The following is a 13,622-nucleotide window of genomic DNA, read 5'->3' as shown; positions in this document are numbered from 1 at the left end:
CCACTCCTGTATCTCTCCAGTCTCCTGGGGGCAGCCCTCCTCATGGTCGCTTTGCAGGGTCATCTCCTCCAGTGCCTCGATCAGTTGATCTTTCGTTCTTCCCTGGTAACTCAGGTTTAGTTCCCGGGCCCTTACTTGTAGACTTGCCATAGTCCAGTTCCTGTATTCTGAGGTTGTGGCTCCATTAATCGCTGGGCTGTTGTAGTCCATCTCGCTGTCCGCTGTTGATCCCACCGCTGCCACCAGTTGTCACGGAGCAAAGGTATACGTCTTCCTCCGGATGGTCTTTTGAATCAACACGGACGCAAGAGGTCGGGAGACAACAGCAATTTATTGTAATCCACAAAGTTAGTAGCCGGCGGCGGTCACATCAACCGTAATAACAATAAGTCCACAGAAGTCACAATCCAATGATAGCTTTGGCTCCTTGGTCCTGTAACTAAATCCTGGCTCTCTGCAGAGCTGTGCACAGGCCGGCTAACACATACTAACTGCTAGCTATATACTATATACTAAGACTGTTACACCTATATCTGTGGGTGGGAAGGGCTGAGTCACAGATCCTTCCCCCCTCACCTATACCAAGGAGAGCAGACTCCCTGTCTACTATGGACAATGCACCATCCAACATCTTCTTGGAGACACTGATCAGATTATCTCCACCCATTGTCCTCACTAGTTAGAGGTATTTGCATACAATGTGCTAACACACTAGACCCTAATCAGCCAACTACACATTGATGTATATAACAGGTTAGAGAATACATTTCACATGAAATATATATTACACATTGCCTATAGTATAGACTCTAACCATCCCGTGACAGTGAGATAGTGAGATAGTGAGATAGTGAGATAGATTAGATGGATGGATGGATGGATGGATGGATGGATGGATGGATGGATGGATGGATGGATGGATGGATGGATAGATAGATAGATAGATAGAGTAGATAAAAATTATGATAGAATGATAGATATAGAATGATTGATTGATAAATAGATGATAGATAGAAATAATGAATGTGATTGAATGATATAGATAGATAGATTTTTTGTAGTTTTGGAGTACTGTCTATTCTTTGAAGAGAAAAGAAAGAAAGAAAGAAAGAAAGAAAGAAAGAAAGAAAGAAAGAAAGAAAGAAAGAAAGAAAGAAAGAAAGAAAGAAAGAAAGAAAGAAAGAAAGAAAGAAAGAAAGAAAGAAAGAAAGATGTATGGATAGTAATTTAAAAATAACAAACAATGTAAAAATAAAGATACTAGGCATATGGACATATGGATAGAGATAGAACCAAACAGATGACTAGAGCAGTAATGTACAGACATGATGACTGGTATGTGGTGGCCATTAGTGACACGTGTATACAGTATATACATCCAGTACATGTCTCCTATAGATCCTCCTCATCTGAGGCTATCCTATAGGGAGAACACCTGTCCAGTAACATCCTGAGGACAAGCTGACAGGACTTGGAGATAACGCTGCTGTAGGCAGCCAGACACCGCGCAGTGTGACTGGGGGCGTCTCGTATGCTGCAGGCCGGGTGTCCATAGCCTGTCTGCGGTTGTAGATACCGGTCAGTGTGACTGAGGAGGAGGAGGCAGACACTGGGTCCTCCCCACACACAGGGCAGAGCTCTCCATGCTGTGATAGTGAGGCAGAGCCGAGCACAAGGTGGCAGTGTGAGAGCAGGCAGCACCGGCAGGCACTGAGGACAGCGGCAGGCACAGCTGGCCAGGGAACATCTCCAGCGGGGAATGGGTTTCAGAGAGGACCCCCAAGGTATGTTGTGCCCACTATGCCAGCCTGTAGCATCTGCTCCCTGCTTAATCCTTCCAATGCCATCTACTCGTCATATTGGGCATCTTCAGGACCAGTATAGGGGGCAGGGGGTATCAGCCCGGGGTATCCTTCTGACACTTCTGTTATTCTGTCACCTGTACGTGATGTATCTGTGACTTACTGACCCCAGACCTGTAGTGACCCTGAGGATGAACATTGCCAGGGCACTGCCAGCACATGCCATAGGTGCCAGGTCAGTCCCTACATGAAACTCTTTGCTGACATGAATAGATTCGTTAGTATTTGTCATTTGCAAACGAAATTCATGTATCTGGCTGACCCTCCAGCACGGCAGGGGTTAATTGTGACAAGTCGTCAGAGGCTCACTCCGGCGGTAGTCACTGACTACATGTGTAATTACACTCTGACACCAGCGGGTTAATAGGTCGTGTCACGTGATGACAACAATGAAATTGGATGAATGAGATTGTATATATGGAACTGGAAGTATTAAATTGTATGTATGAGATTGGATGTATGAAACTGGATGTGTAAGATTGGATGTAGGAAATTGTATATACGGATTTGATGTTTTAAATTGTATGTATGAGATTGTATATATGAGATTGACTATATCCAATTGTATGGATGAGATTGGATATCTGAAATTGAATATATGAGACTGAATGTATGAAATTGGAAGTATGAAGTTGTATGGACGATGTATAAGATATATGAGATTGGATGTATGAGATTAGGTGAAAGAGATTAGCTGTCTGAAATTGGGATTTGATGTCTGAGATTACAGATCGTAGACAAATAGGATACATACCTGAAAATGGATGTTAAATTGGATGCACGAGATTGTTTCTGATCGTACACAGAGATCGCATGCATAAAATTGTAAATAACAGATCTAACATATATTGTATCTACTGGATCCTTGTGATCTGTGCATGTAATGGTAGAGGTGATGATCTCCTCGGTGCTGTAGGGGTTAATCCTGTGCTGGTCCTGGGGGGCTCCTCTCCCCCATCCTATGTCCCCAGCAGCAGGATATAGTGTACTGTCTCTTTAAGAAGCAGTTTGCTGTGTGTGAAGTTCACGTTGGGGTCACTTGAAGTTCCTGCCCTGGATTTTACCTTGTAGTTTAATATAGCTCCACATCACATGGGGCGCTAACAGCCTCCGATCACACAGGCTCCATTATCCCCCAGCAACCCGGCCACAGAGCAGCGGCATCTGACAGCACAGCCCGGGGATGGTCACTCACTCCGAGATCAGCTGTGTGGACAGCCCCGGCCTGCCAGGTATGGGGGCATTATACTGCCGGGCACAGGGGATGGGGGGCATTATACTGCGGGGTCAGGGCTGGTATATAGCTGTGGTCAGAACGCGCAAGGCTGGTATACAGCTGGGGGTCAGGGCTGGTATACAGCTGTGGTCAAGACGGGCAGGGCTGGTATACAGCTGTAATCAGGACAGGGATGGCTGGTATACAGCTGCGGGTCAGGACGGGCAGGACTGGCATACAGATGGGGTCAGGACGGGCTGGTATACATCTGTGGTCAAGACAGGGATGGCTGGTATACAGATGGGGTCAAGACGGGCAGGGCTGATATACAGCTGGGGGTTAGGACTGGGATGGCTGGTATACAGATGGGGTCAGGACGGGCAGGACTGGTATACAGCTGGGGGGCAGGACAGGGATGGCTGGTATACAGCTGCGGGTCAGGACAGGCTGGTATACAGCTACGGGTCAGGACAGGCTGGTATACAGCTACGGGTCAGGACAGGCTGGTATACAGCTGCTGATCAGGACAGGCTGGTATACAGCTACGGGTCAGGACAGGCTGGTATACAGCTGGGGTCAGGGCTGGAATACAGTTGCGGCTCAGGACGGGCGGAGCTGGTATATAAGCTGGGGGTCAGGGTGGGTATGACTGGTATACAGCTGGGAGAGATATATGAAGCTTTAGATATGGGGCTGATATTGTGGGGTACAGGAGACATGTCAGGGGGCATAGAGCTGGGGAATGAAGGAGTTATTGTAAGGGGCTTTGGGTCAATGAAGGGAATCTCTGCCCCTGATACCAGATCCATCCCTGCTACCGACACTGGTCTGGGCTCAGCCCTGGAGGGGACACAATGAAGCTGAGCCCAGGACTGGCCCCAGGATCCCATTACAAGATGTGTCACTGTAGTGTCAGGCAGCAGCTTCTAGTGACTGTCACTTGTGGCCAGCAGGACACATACATAGAGAAGGCTGCGACCACCAGTAATCCCCCTCTGCCCCTTGTCATAGTGATCTGTATTATACATGGAAGACTCGGCAAATACCGGGCACAGTCCGGGCAGTCACAGCCCCATACACACCAGCTGTTTCTAATAACGCAGCGCGGCTTTACTACTCAGTACAACTAGAAGAGGTTAATGCGACGGCCTGAGAGCCCCTATGTACAGAGAATAATAGTCATAAATTATATATACTACTACTAATAATAATTAATAGAATAATAATCTACAAGCCCCCCTCACTGCCGCACTATTATAATCCCAGCAGAAGATTACATTGTACAACTTGGAGATTTATTGCAACTTCGAATTACAAAAAAAATAAATAATAATAATAATAATAATAATAATAATAATAATTGTGTAAAAAAAAGTTTTTAAAAAAAAGTTTCAAAAGTTTTAAAAAGTCCTTATACATTCTGGCGGTATTATCATTTATCAGAAGTGTCAAGAGCAAAACAAAAAGAATAAAATGAAAGAAACAAATGTAATAACCAGAGATGCAAACTGAATATCGATCTATTATTATTTCTATTATTTTATCGGTTTGTGAGTCCAGAAATATCAAAGTCTCCAAATTAACACTGAATAAAATATCAACTAATAAAAACGAAATAAAAATCAGCTAAACCCTCCCTCTGTACCCGCCGGTGCCTGTCAGTGTCCTGCAAGGGTGACAGCAGAATAGTAACAAAAAAAAAGATACAAAGTATTTCTAAACAATTTTATACAAAATTCTGAACAATTAATGGAGCAATAAAATAACCGCAGGGGGGGGGGGGGGGACAGGTGAACCTCGATAAAATAAAAAAAAAATGAATATAATGAAAAAAAGAAACAAGAATAATTGTGCTGAGAAATGTCGATATAGTGAAATGATATAATGTGTGATAGATCTGTCCGACCCTGTATGTAATGATATCATCGAATCTTATCGGGATATATCGAAATATTGTATGAAATAGAAATCTAATAGAAAATATAAATATTGTATGAAATATAAATATAATATAAAACCTATAAAAGATAAATATTGTATGAAATATTGTTACATAGAATAGCAATATATTATTATTATAATATAAAATTACACCATTATTTTTATAATACAAAGATAATTGAAATCCAGTTCCCGACAAACCTTAATACAAACAAATCCCATATAAAGGTGAAGTCTGATGATAGTTATTGATATTGTTATTAGAAGAATTCCTCCGTGTCTTGTACTTTAAGTCTATGACATGTAATAGCCATACCTGTAAGATGTAATAATATACATATTAGGCTCTATGTGTTTCTTCTGCACTTTTCCTTATCAGATCAATAAGTCAGAGCAGATTAGTGATAGAGATTGTGGCCATAAATCCCCTGTACAGACAGTAGATACTCCCAGCGCTGGGGATCTCCTATGTGTAGGGATTATAGCCCAGCTAAAGCTTCTTAACACCTCATTATAGGTGACAACCTGGGGATATCCTTATTCTAGTCTACACTGGGGAGTTGTCAGACCAACCCCAGGGGGCTCACACAGGTATATACAGATAAGTCTATGTATACAGTGGATAGATTGAGGGGGACACCTGTCAGACTACAGGAAGGTGGAGTGATGTGGAGCTGCTGGTTCCTGATCTGGCCTGATGATGTCATTGTATGAATGCCTAGGAGGGATTGTAGCCACCCCCAGCCCCACATGTACAGGGGATAAAAGCTCTATGTATAGAGATCAGGTGGCACAAGGATCGGACACCATGATGAGGAGGAAAGGTTGGGAAGCTCCGCACTTACTTACTAGTGACAGCAGAGTGTCAGTCATCCTGCATGCTGCCTCCTCTCACACAGGTACCGCTCCTGCACCCACTGCTCACCTAGGCTCCCGTACACATTATTCAGCGATCGCAAGCAGTGCCCGACACAGCGTTTTACATTCAGAATCCTTGTACATACATTTCTCCTGCTTACACTTACTCCTCAGCGGCACTGCTTTATATAGGGATTCAGAGGCGTCGTAGTAGTTCTCTCTCTCTATATACATATTAGCTAGTATATATATATATATATATATATATATATATATATATATATATATATATATATATATATATATATATTATATTTATTTTTATTTATTTAATATATATTACACACACTATATATACACACATTATATATATATATATATATATATATATATTTATATATATATATATATATATATAAACACTATATAAACACTATATAAATATATATATATATATATATATATATATATATATATATATTACACACACACGCACGACATATATACTGTACATTTCACACACATAGATATATATTTAGTTATATATTATATCGTTTGCGATCACATCTAAATCTTCTGGATCGATCCCAGCTCCCCCTGTGCCGGTCCCATTCTGCATAGATGTGTTATCTATAGTCAGGGCATCAGTTTGTGATGTGGGTATTTAGTTGGGCACAACATGACTGTTGATGACTCCCCATTACCAGGGCACATAATATTACACTATAATAATGATGACTGATGCTACTTATACAATGCACCATACGGTTACATTTCCTTACTCAATCTGGAACTAGAAGTCTCAGCAATGCCGTGTGAGAGCCCTGCTGTTCTTGCCCTGACACTGAGAGCTGTGCCTTGATTCTAGTGCCCCCTTTGTAGTTGTGGCCACAGCTGGCATTGCCCTTCCTTTGTCACTTGATCTCTCTCTTCCTTATTGCTCCTGTGTCTCCTGAGCACTAGCTGACTGCTGACTGATGTTGTGTCTGTGTTTCTGAAGGTGGACAACTGAACACGATGCTGGATGCCATGGAGGTACCAAGTCATTCGAGACAACTTCTCCTGCAGCTGAACAGCCAGAGGACTAAAGGCTTCCTGTGTGATGTGATCATTGTGGTACAGAACGCCCTGTTCCGGGCACACAAGAACATTTTAGCTGCTAGCAGTGTCTACTTGAAATCCCTGGTTGTCCATGATAACTTGATCAACCTGGACCATGAGATGGTGAGCCCCAGCATCTTCAGAATCATCCTAGACTTCATCTACACGGGAAGACTGGGGGATGCCGAGCCTACCAGTGAGCAGCTCTTTGGGGCTGTCCTAGCAGCTGCCAGCTACCTGCAGATTGCTGACCTGGTCTCCCTCTGCAAGAAGAAGCTGAAAAGGAATGGAAAGTACTGCCATGTAAGGACATCAGGTTATCCGGGGTATGGGAGCCTGGGGAGGGGGCTGAGAGCCACCACTCCTGTCATTCAGTCATGTTTCAACTCTACTCCAAGACCAGTAGACATCCCCCCTGGAGAACCAGTCAATCCCATTAACACCCATTGTGGAGAGCTTTATGCCTCTGTATCTCAGGGGAACCAGTTGCACCAGCATGGGCTGTGCCCACCAGAAAGGCATTGCTCTCCTTTGTGTGGACTAGATCTTTCCAAGAAAAGCCCAAGTCGACCTTCTAACCAGCTCCACTCAGATGCTCCTGAAAGCAGGGATCCCCCCATACCAGGTAGACCAGACAGCCCCCCAGTCAGTGCCAGTGTTCTGACCACCAGCAACTCTTATAAAGACCAACCCCATGGTTATCCAAAGCTGGACAGCAGTACCTCACCAGCCCCACACCCTGAGCCTTATAGAAACAGCGTTTCCAACAGCCACCTTAGGACTGACAGTCGTGATCTGATGTTTGACTGGATGAAGCCTGAGCCAATTGGAAGTTATGTAGATGAAAGTGACAGAGAGAAAGACTTGGACAGAGAGGAGAAAGGGGAGGGTTCCCCTTTATCCCAACAACCCAGATACCCTAGCATTGAGAGTAATGAGCCAGATGATGATAAAAGTACCAGTGAGGAGACTGGCAGCAGTGGGGACCCCTCACCCTCTTCCAACCTCGAGAGGTACCATTGTAACCACCTGTATGATCCAGAGAGCTATGGGGACAACCTGTATGTCTGCATTCCTTGTGGCAAAGGATTCCCCAGCAGTGAGCAGCTCAATGCACATGTAGAAGCCCACAATGAAGAAGAGCTCTACCACAAAGATAGCATGGAGCCACCAGTGCCATTTCTTGATAAGACCAGCCAAAGTTTGGGGGACATTATCAGACCCTACAGGTGCTCTTCCTGTGATAAGTCCTACAAAGACCCAGCCACCCTGCGCCAGCATGAGAAGACTCACTGGCTCACTCGCCCTTACCCATGTAGCATTTGTGGAAAGAAGTTTACCCAGAGAGGAACCATGACCCGTCACATGAGAAGTCACCTGGGGCTCAAGCCGTTTGCCTGTGACGCTTGTGGGATGCGTTTCACCCGACAGTACCGCCTGACAGAGCACATGAGGATCCATTCTGGGGAAAAACCCTATGAATGTCAAGTGTGTGGGGGGAAGTTTGCTCAGCAGAGAAACCTCATTAGCCACATGAAAATGCACACCACTGGACCAGATGGAAAGCCCAAGCTGGACTTCCCTGATAGTGTCTACGCTATGGCCAAGTTCACTGCAGATCATCTAGGCCTTAAACAAGAAAAAGCAGCTGAAATCCTGTCCCAGACCTCACATTTTCTCAATGATCCCAAAACTATAGAAAGTCTTTACCCCTTGGCCAAATTCACAGCAGAACAATTTGGACTAACCCAGGAAAAAGCTGCTGAGGTCCTCACACAAAGCCAGCACCTGGGAAGTGACAGTAGGATCATTGAAAGGTTCTCCTCGCCTTAACAAACCTTCTTCACTTCTGGGTCTAGAAGTCAAGGGTGCCTCAGACTCAAGAACGTGCACCAACAAGGACTACACAGACATTGCATTTCCCTAAAGCTCACCTTGCCCATTACCTGGGTGCAGATTCTGGGCTTCCAAACTGCAATTGCCAAAGACTATGAAGTGGCAGCTTGAACCTGTGAATCACTGAGTGACCAGGTAGAGTTGTCACATTGGGGAAGCACTTTCAGAGGGACTTGTGCAAAGGCTCTGGTGCACTATCCCATGGGAACAAGAAAAGAAAATCCCTCCACCATGTAGACAACCCTTCCTCTGCCCAAGGTAGTGGTGAGAGTTGCTGCTTCTTGTCCTATGAATGGTGGATGTTTATATACAAGTAATATTGTATTTTTTTGTATTGTAAGGACAATCAGATGCAGAAATCAGTATTTCCCATATGTACAGTAGCTATGCAATATTAAATGCCCTGTAAAGATGTGAAGAGGCTTTCCCAGGTTGACTTGGCAGACTATTAGCAATGCATAGTAATACAAAGGCAAAGTGCCTATAGGCTGTCCTTGACTTACACTAGTGACAATGAATTGGGGAGGGTTGAACATGATTGTGCATCATCTGCAATGCTTATTTCTATGCAACATATTGGTAGAAGACCCTGACGCGGACTTCCTATGAGTCCAGATCAGTCATTGTTTGTCAATTTCTGGAGAACAGGCATGACTCAGTAGACTTACTGTGCAATCCCACCACCTTCATGAGCCACAAGTATGCATTCCATCTTCTCATCCAATCCTCCCCAGTTTACAGTCATTAGAAGTCAGAAGACAATTAGCTAATGTCTGCCAAAGAGACAGGGGGGGGGCACTTTGATCCTGTGATATGGGATGTGGCACTTCATGATGTACTACAGATATCATAGAAGCCTATGATGGCCACAGCGGAGAGGGGTGTTGCCTGCCAGGTTGGGACACTGTGAATTGCCTCAGGGTCCGCTCACACCCTCTACAGATGTCAAGTGTGGGTGTTCAGTTCCTAGAAATGACATCTCCCTTCCCAGCCACTATTTCCCAACTCTTCCTCTCCCCTACATTTTCGGGGGCCACCATACTGATTTGTGCTGGGAATACTGATTTGTGCTTTCTGCACAGTGTATTATATGAATATTTTTGTATTACAATGAAGTCTCTTGGAGACTATTGTGCCTTAACCATTATACCACTTGATACCCATTATGTTGTAAGAGCAGCAATCCTGTAGTCAAGCAGGGGTTAAATGCCGCTCTAGTGCTTTACAGCAATAAGCTCAGGTTTCCAGAATCAGGAGCTGAGCATCTATGCTTTATTACATGTGCAATCCCCCATTACCTCTGCAACCCTAACCCCACACCAAAGATTTTATTACATTGGAGCAATGTCAAAACCAAATCAACCCCAAACCCTCTTGGTACAGTGCCTTATGCTGAGACCAAAGCCTACACTCCTGCAAGAGCCAACACAATAACCACTAATGGGAGGGGGCAAGGACTGTTTATGTGTAAGTTAATGTGCTGACTGTAGATAGGCAATCTTCCAATATATTATATTATGTGCCAACTGTGAAGATGTGGGTACCTGCATATGTATGATACCCAGAGGGCCACAAGCCATGGCATTACACAGCTGCTGAGCTGACATTGGTTGCCGCCTCTGGAGTCTTGTTCTCACAGATCACAGTGTGAATCCTGTCCTAGGACTGAGGACTATGCTTTGTATTATACAGTCAGTCACTGTGTCACACGTATTGATGAATGTTATACTGGTGATGAACAGAGACCACATCAAGAGATCACAACCTGAAATAAACATATGAATACCATCCTGTGTCAGATGTCCATGTGTATATGTATTAACCCTTCATGCAAAAGCCTAAATCACCTCCTGTAGATACCTCAGACATCATCTTCTACTCAGAGGTTAGTAAGACGCATTGTAAGAAGAATCATCATGTTCTGCTCCTGCTGCCTGGGCTGTACATGGATTGCAGAAGGGATAAGTGAGAGCAGATCATTCGTGATCACATAGATCGGCCCCTGGACCCACATGGACTTTTTTTTGTACTTATCTAAATTATTTTTATCAATTTGCCTTATTTAAGGAAAAAAAAAATTAAACAGTCTGTGCTTGATAATAGTATTGTCTTCATTTCATCTGGGGATAGATTCAATACCTGCTAGATATGCTCACTATGCTGAGTGTATACAGGATAGGCATCTGCACACACACACATACATGTATATATACAGTATATATATACAAATATATATATATATATATATATATATATATACTTTTCCGCCTTTTAGAAACCTTTTATGTATAAGAAAAAAACATATGGATAATGATGATATTATTTATTTATTTTTTACCTTATTTTCCCTGTATATATATATATATATATATATATATATATATATATATATATATCAAAACTACATCAATTTTTGTGCACCACTGATTCCATCACTAATATGGCTGCGCCTGTGACTATTTAGTATTCTTAGAATTGTCTTCATGTCTACATACATACAAGATTTGGGCTAACTATCACCACTAAAGGTCATGGCAAGGTCAAAGTTTTCCCATAGACTTTTCAACAGAATCTTAGAATGTCATTAGACAGTATTTAGTAAACTGAAGAACATTTAGCACTCTTTATTGTTCTTTTGAATATTCGCTAAGTGAACATCTGGTCAAGTTTAATATGTATATTAAAAAATACACTATATATACAGTATATATATATATATATATATATATATATATATATATATATATAGTGTATTTCCTATTTGTCCTTCAGCAGCACAATTCACCTTCTGTGCTGCCTTCGGACTCAAGGAAAGTAAAGTATTAGGTAAAGCCAGTTTTCACTACAGATATATATATACTGTATCTAGATAGATAGATAGATAGATAGATAGATATGGAGTATTTTCCATAAGTATATTAATACATTTTTAATACATCTGCCTCCCACATGTGAACCCTTAACCATTATTATTAATAAAATGGAACCTATCCATTTTTAGGTATTTTTCTGGCATACTTATGGCACCCTAGATGTTTTATACATCTTGGTGTATATGTGGCGTGCGAGGAGCCTTATATTTTGATGACGAGCTCCTGAGAATACTGAATAACTGTCCTCATGACTGTGACCGCTCTCCAGTACAATGGTGATGTAGAAGTGACACTTGTATCACCGCTCTTGTATCAGATCATTTAACCCAAGGTACCTTGTAGCTTCAGAAGACATTGAAGGTGTTCATCTACAGCAATGTGTAACAGTGATCTACCACCTATACTAGTCTCTATGTATTTATTCCATCTCTATAGTCAGTGGGCTGGAAGTAATACCCTGCCCATAGACATGTATTACACACAGGCCAACCATTGTATAACCTCAGCATCCAATCCCAACCCCTGTTACAGTCTCACATATATTGCTTGTGCACATATATTGTTCCAGCACATAGGTGTCACTTGCTGATCACTTTCTAAATGGTGTCAGTGACTTGTAAATGCTTTCTCTGCAGTTTTTCTGCTCACCTTACTAGCATCGAGACAAGGCCTGAAAATTCCCAGCCTACATATGTAACCCCCACAGTGCACCGTGCAGATAATGTAGGGCAGGCAAGTCTCAAAAGAGAAAGGTCTAAGAATATATACGTCAGTCTTCTGTCAGTATATATTTTGATGGCAGTGATACTCCTAAGTCCTTTATATACCCGTCACACACTGCTCCATTTACAGGATATCTAAGAGAACAAGCATACATTAGATAGAGGCTCTGGCCTAAAGAGCTTGCAATCTACCAGCTGTATCTGTATACTATACATAGATCACGTTACCAGAAGTGATGCCCAGTTATTAATACTATTCTAAGCCATAAATGCAGGCTTGGGAAACAAGAAACCAGTAGAGAGTCAGTCTCATCCTCCATTATTTTAATATTTTTTGACCAACAATTCCAGCTACCTATAAGCTGGCCTCGAAGATACCGGCTCTTGTATGTAAGCTGTAATGGTCATTGTAATATAATGGATCAATCACATGCAGCATTTTTAGAGAAAAAAAAGTTTTTGAGTGTTTTCTTATCTAAACCCAGAAGTCGTTGCAAAAGGAATAGGTAATAAAACAGAAGGACTTTTACATGTCCTTCCTGCTGGATACCCTTATGGCTTTGGCTTGAAAAATTGCATTAAAAACGTCAATGGCAAAAAAAAAAACCTGTGTGTGAATTGAGTCCAAAGTTCTGTGCTTATATCTACAAAGCATTTTTTCAAGTATTTTCTTTATCCAAAACTAATAAGTGAAAGTTTTATTACTCTCCACAATTTCTTTGATCCATCCTATTTTTTTTTTTTTTATGTTGCACCAAATCCCTCGCTTCTCCTAAGAGCTTATTCACATGACAAGGTTTCATTGGCACGTTCGATCCATTTTTTTTTTTTTTTTTTTTTTTTTAATGGATAGCACACGGCCCCATTGAAAGTAATGGATCTATTCACACAACTGTCCTTTTTTATTGGTCCTGGATTCTTGAAAACGGGTTATGCCCGGATGTATATTAGCTATGAGCAATGTACCATTTTGCGGCTTAGTACATATCCCAGTTATATGAATATAACATATGATAAAATGATCTCTGTTTTTTTTTGGGTTTTTTAAATGTAGATTGCGAGCCCCATATAGAGCTCACAATGTACATTTCCCCCCTATCAGTATGTCTTTTTATGGGATGGAAATCCTTGCAAACACGGAGAGAACATACAA

At 42.3% G+C, this 13,622-nt stretch overlaps 1 protein-coding gene across 4 annotated transcripts; it reads left to right on the top strand.

The window, feature by feature from the left end:
- Nucleotides 1–1,678: 1,678 nt before the first annotated feature.
- HIC1 (HIC ZBTB transcriptional repressor 1) lies at nt 1,679–10,911 on the top strand. Of its 4 annotated transcripts, none has more exons than XM_075263592.1 (2): nt 1,679–1,784; nt 6,878–10,911. In XM_075263592.1, exons 1-2 carry the CDS (start codon nt 1,760–1,762, stop codon nt 8,809–8,811), a joined length of 1,959 nt encoding a protein of 652 aa, XP_075119693.1. In that variant the 5' UTR covers nt 1,679–1,759; the 3' UTR covers nt 8,812–10,911. The 4 variants fall into 4 exon arrangements, with proteins under 4 accessions (XP_075119693.1, XP_075119692.1, XP_075119691.1 ...); XM_075263591.1 differs by lacking the exon at nt 1,679–1,784 and adding an exon at nt 2,986–3,094; XM_075263590.1 differs by lacking the exon at nt 1,679–1,784 and adding an exon at nt 5,761–5,843.
- The last annotated feature ends 2,711 nt before the right edge of the window (nt 10,912–13,622 follow it).

This window comes from Leptodactylus fuscus, chromosome 2 (assembly GCF_031893055.1).
Source record: "Leptodactylus fuscus isolate aLepFus1 chromosome 2, aLepFus1.hap2, whole genome shotgun sequence".
Classification (NCBI taxonomy): domain Eukaryota; kingdom Metazoa; phylum Chordata; class Amphibia; order Anura; family Leptodactylidae; genus Leptodactylus; species Leptodactylus fuscus.
This window is presented reverse-complemented; position numbering and strand designations above follow the sequence as displayed.

What these genes read in the sequence shown, in the direction of transcription:
- HIC1 (XM_075263589.1), top strand. Translation starts at nt 5,792, where the DNA reads ATGTATAGAGATCAGGTGGCACAAGGATCGGACACCATGATGAGGAGG. An exon ending in TGCTGCCTCCTCTCACACAG is followed by an intron (nt 5,919 to 6,877) that starts GTACCGCTCCTG and finishes GTGTTTCTGAAG; the next exon opens with GTGGACAACTGAACACGATG.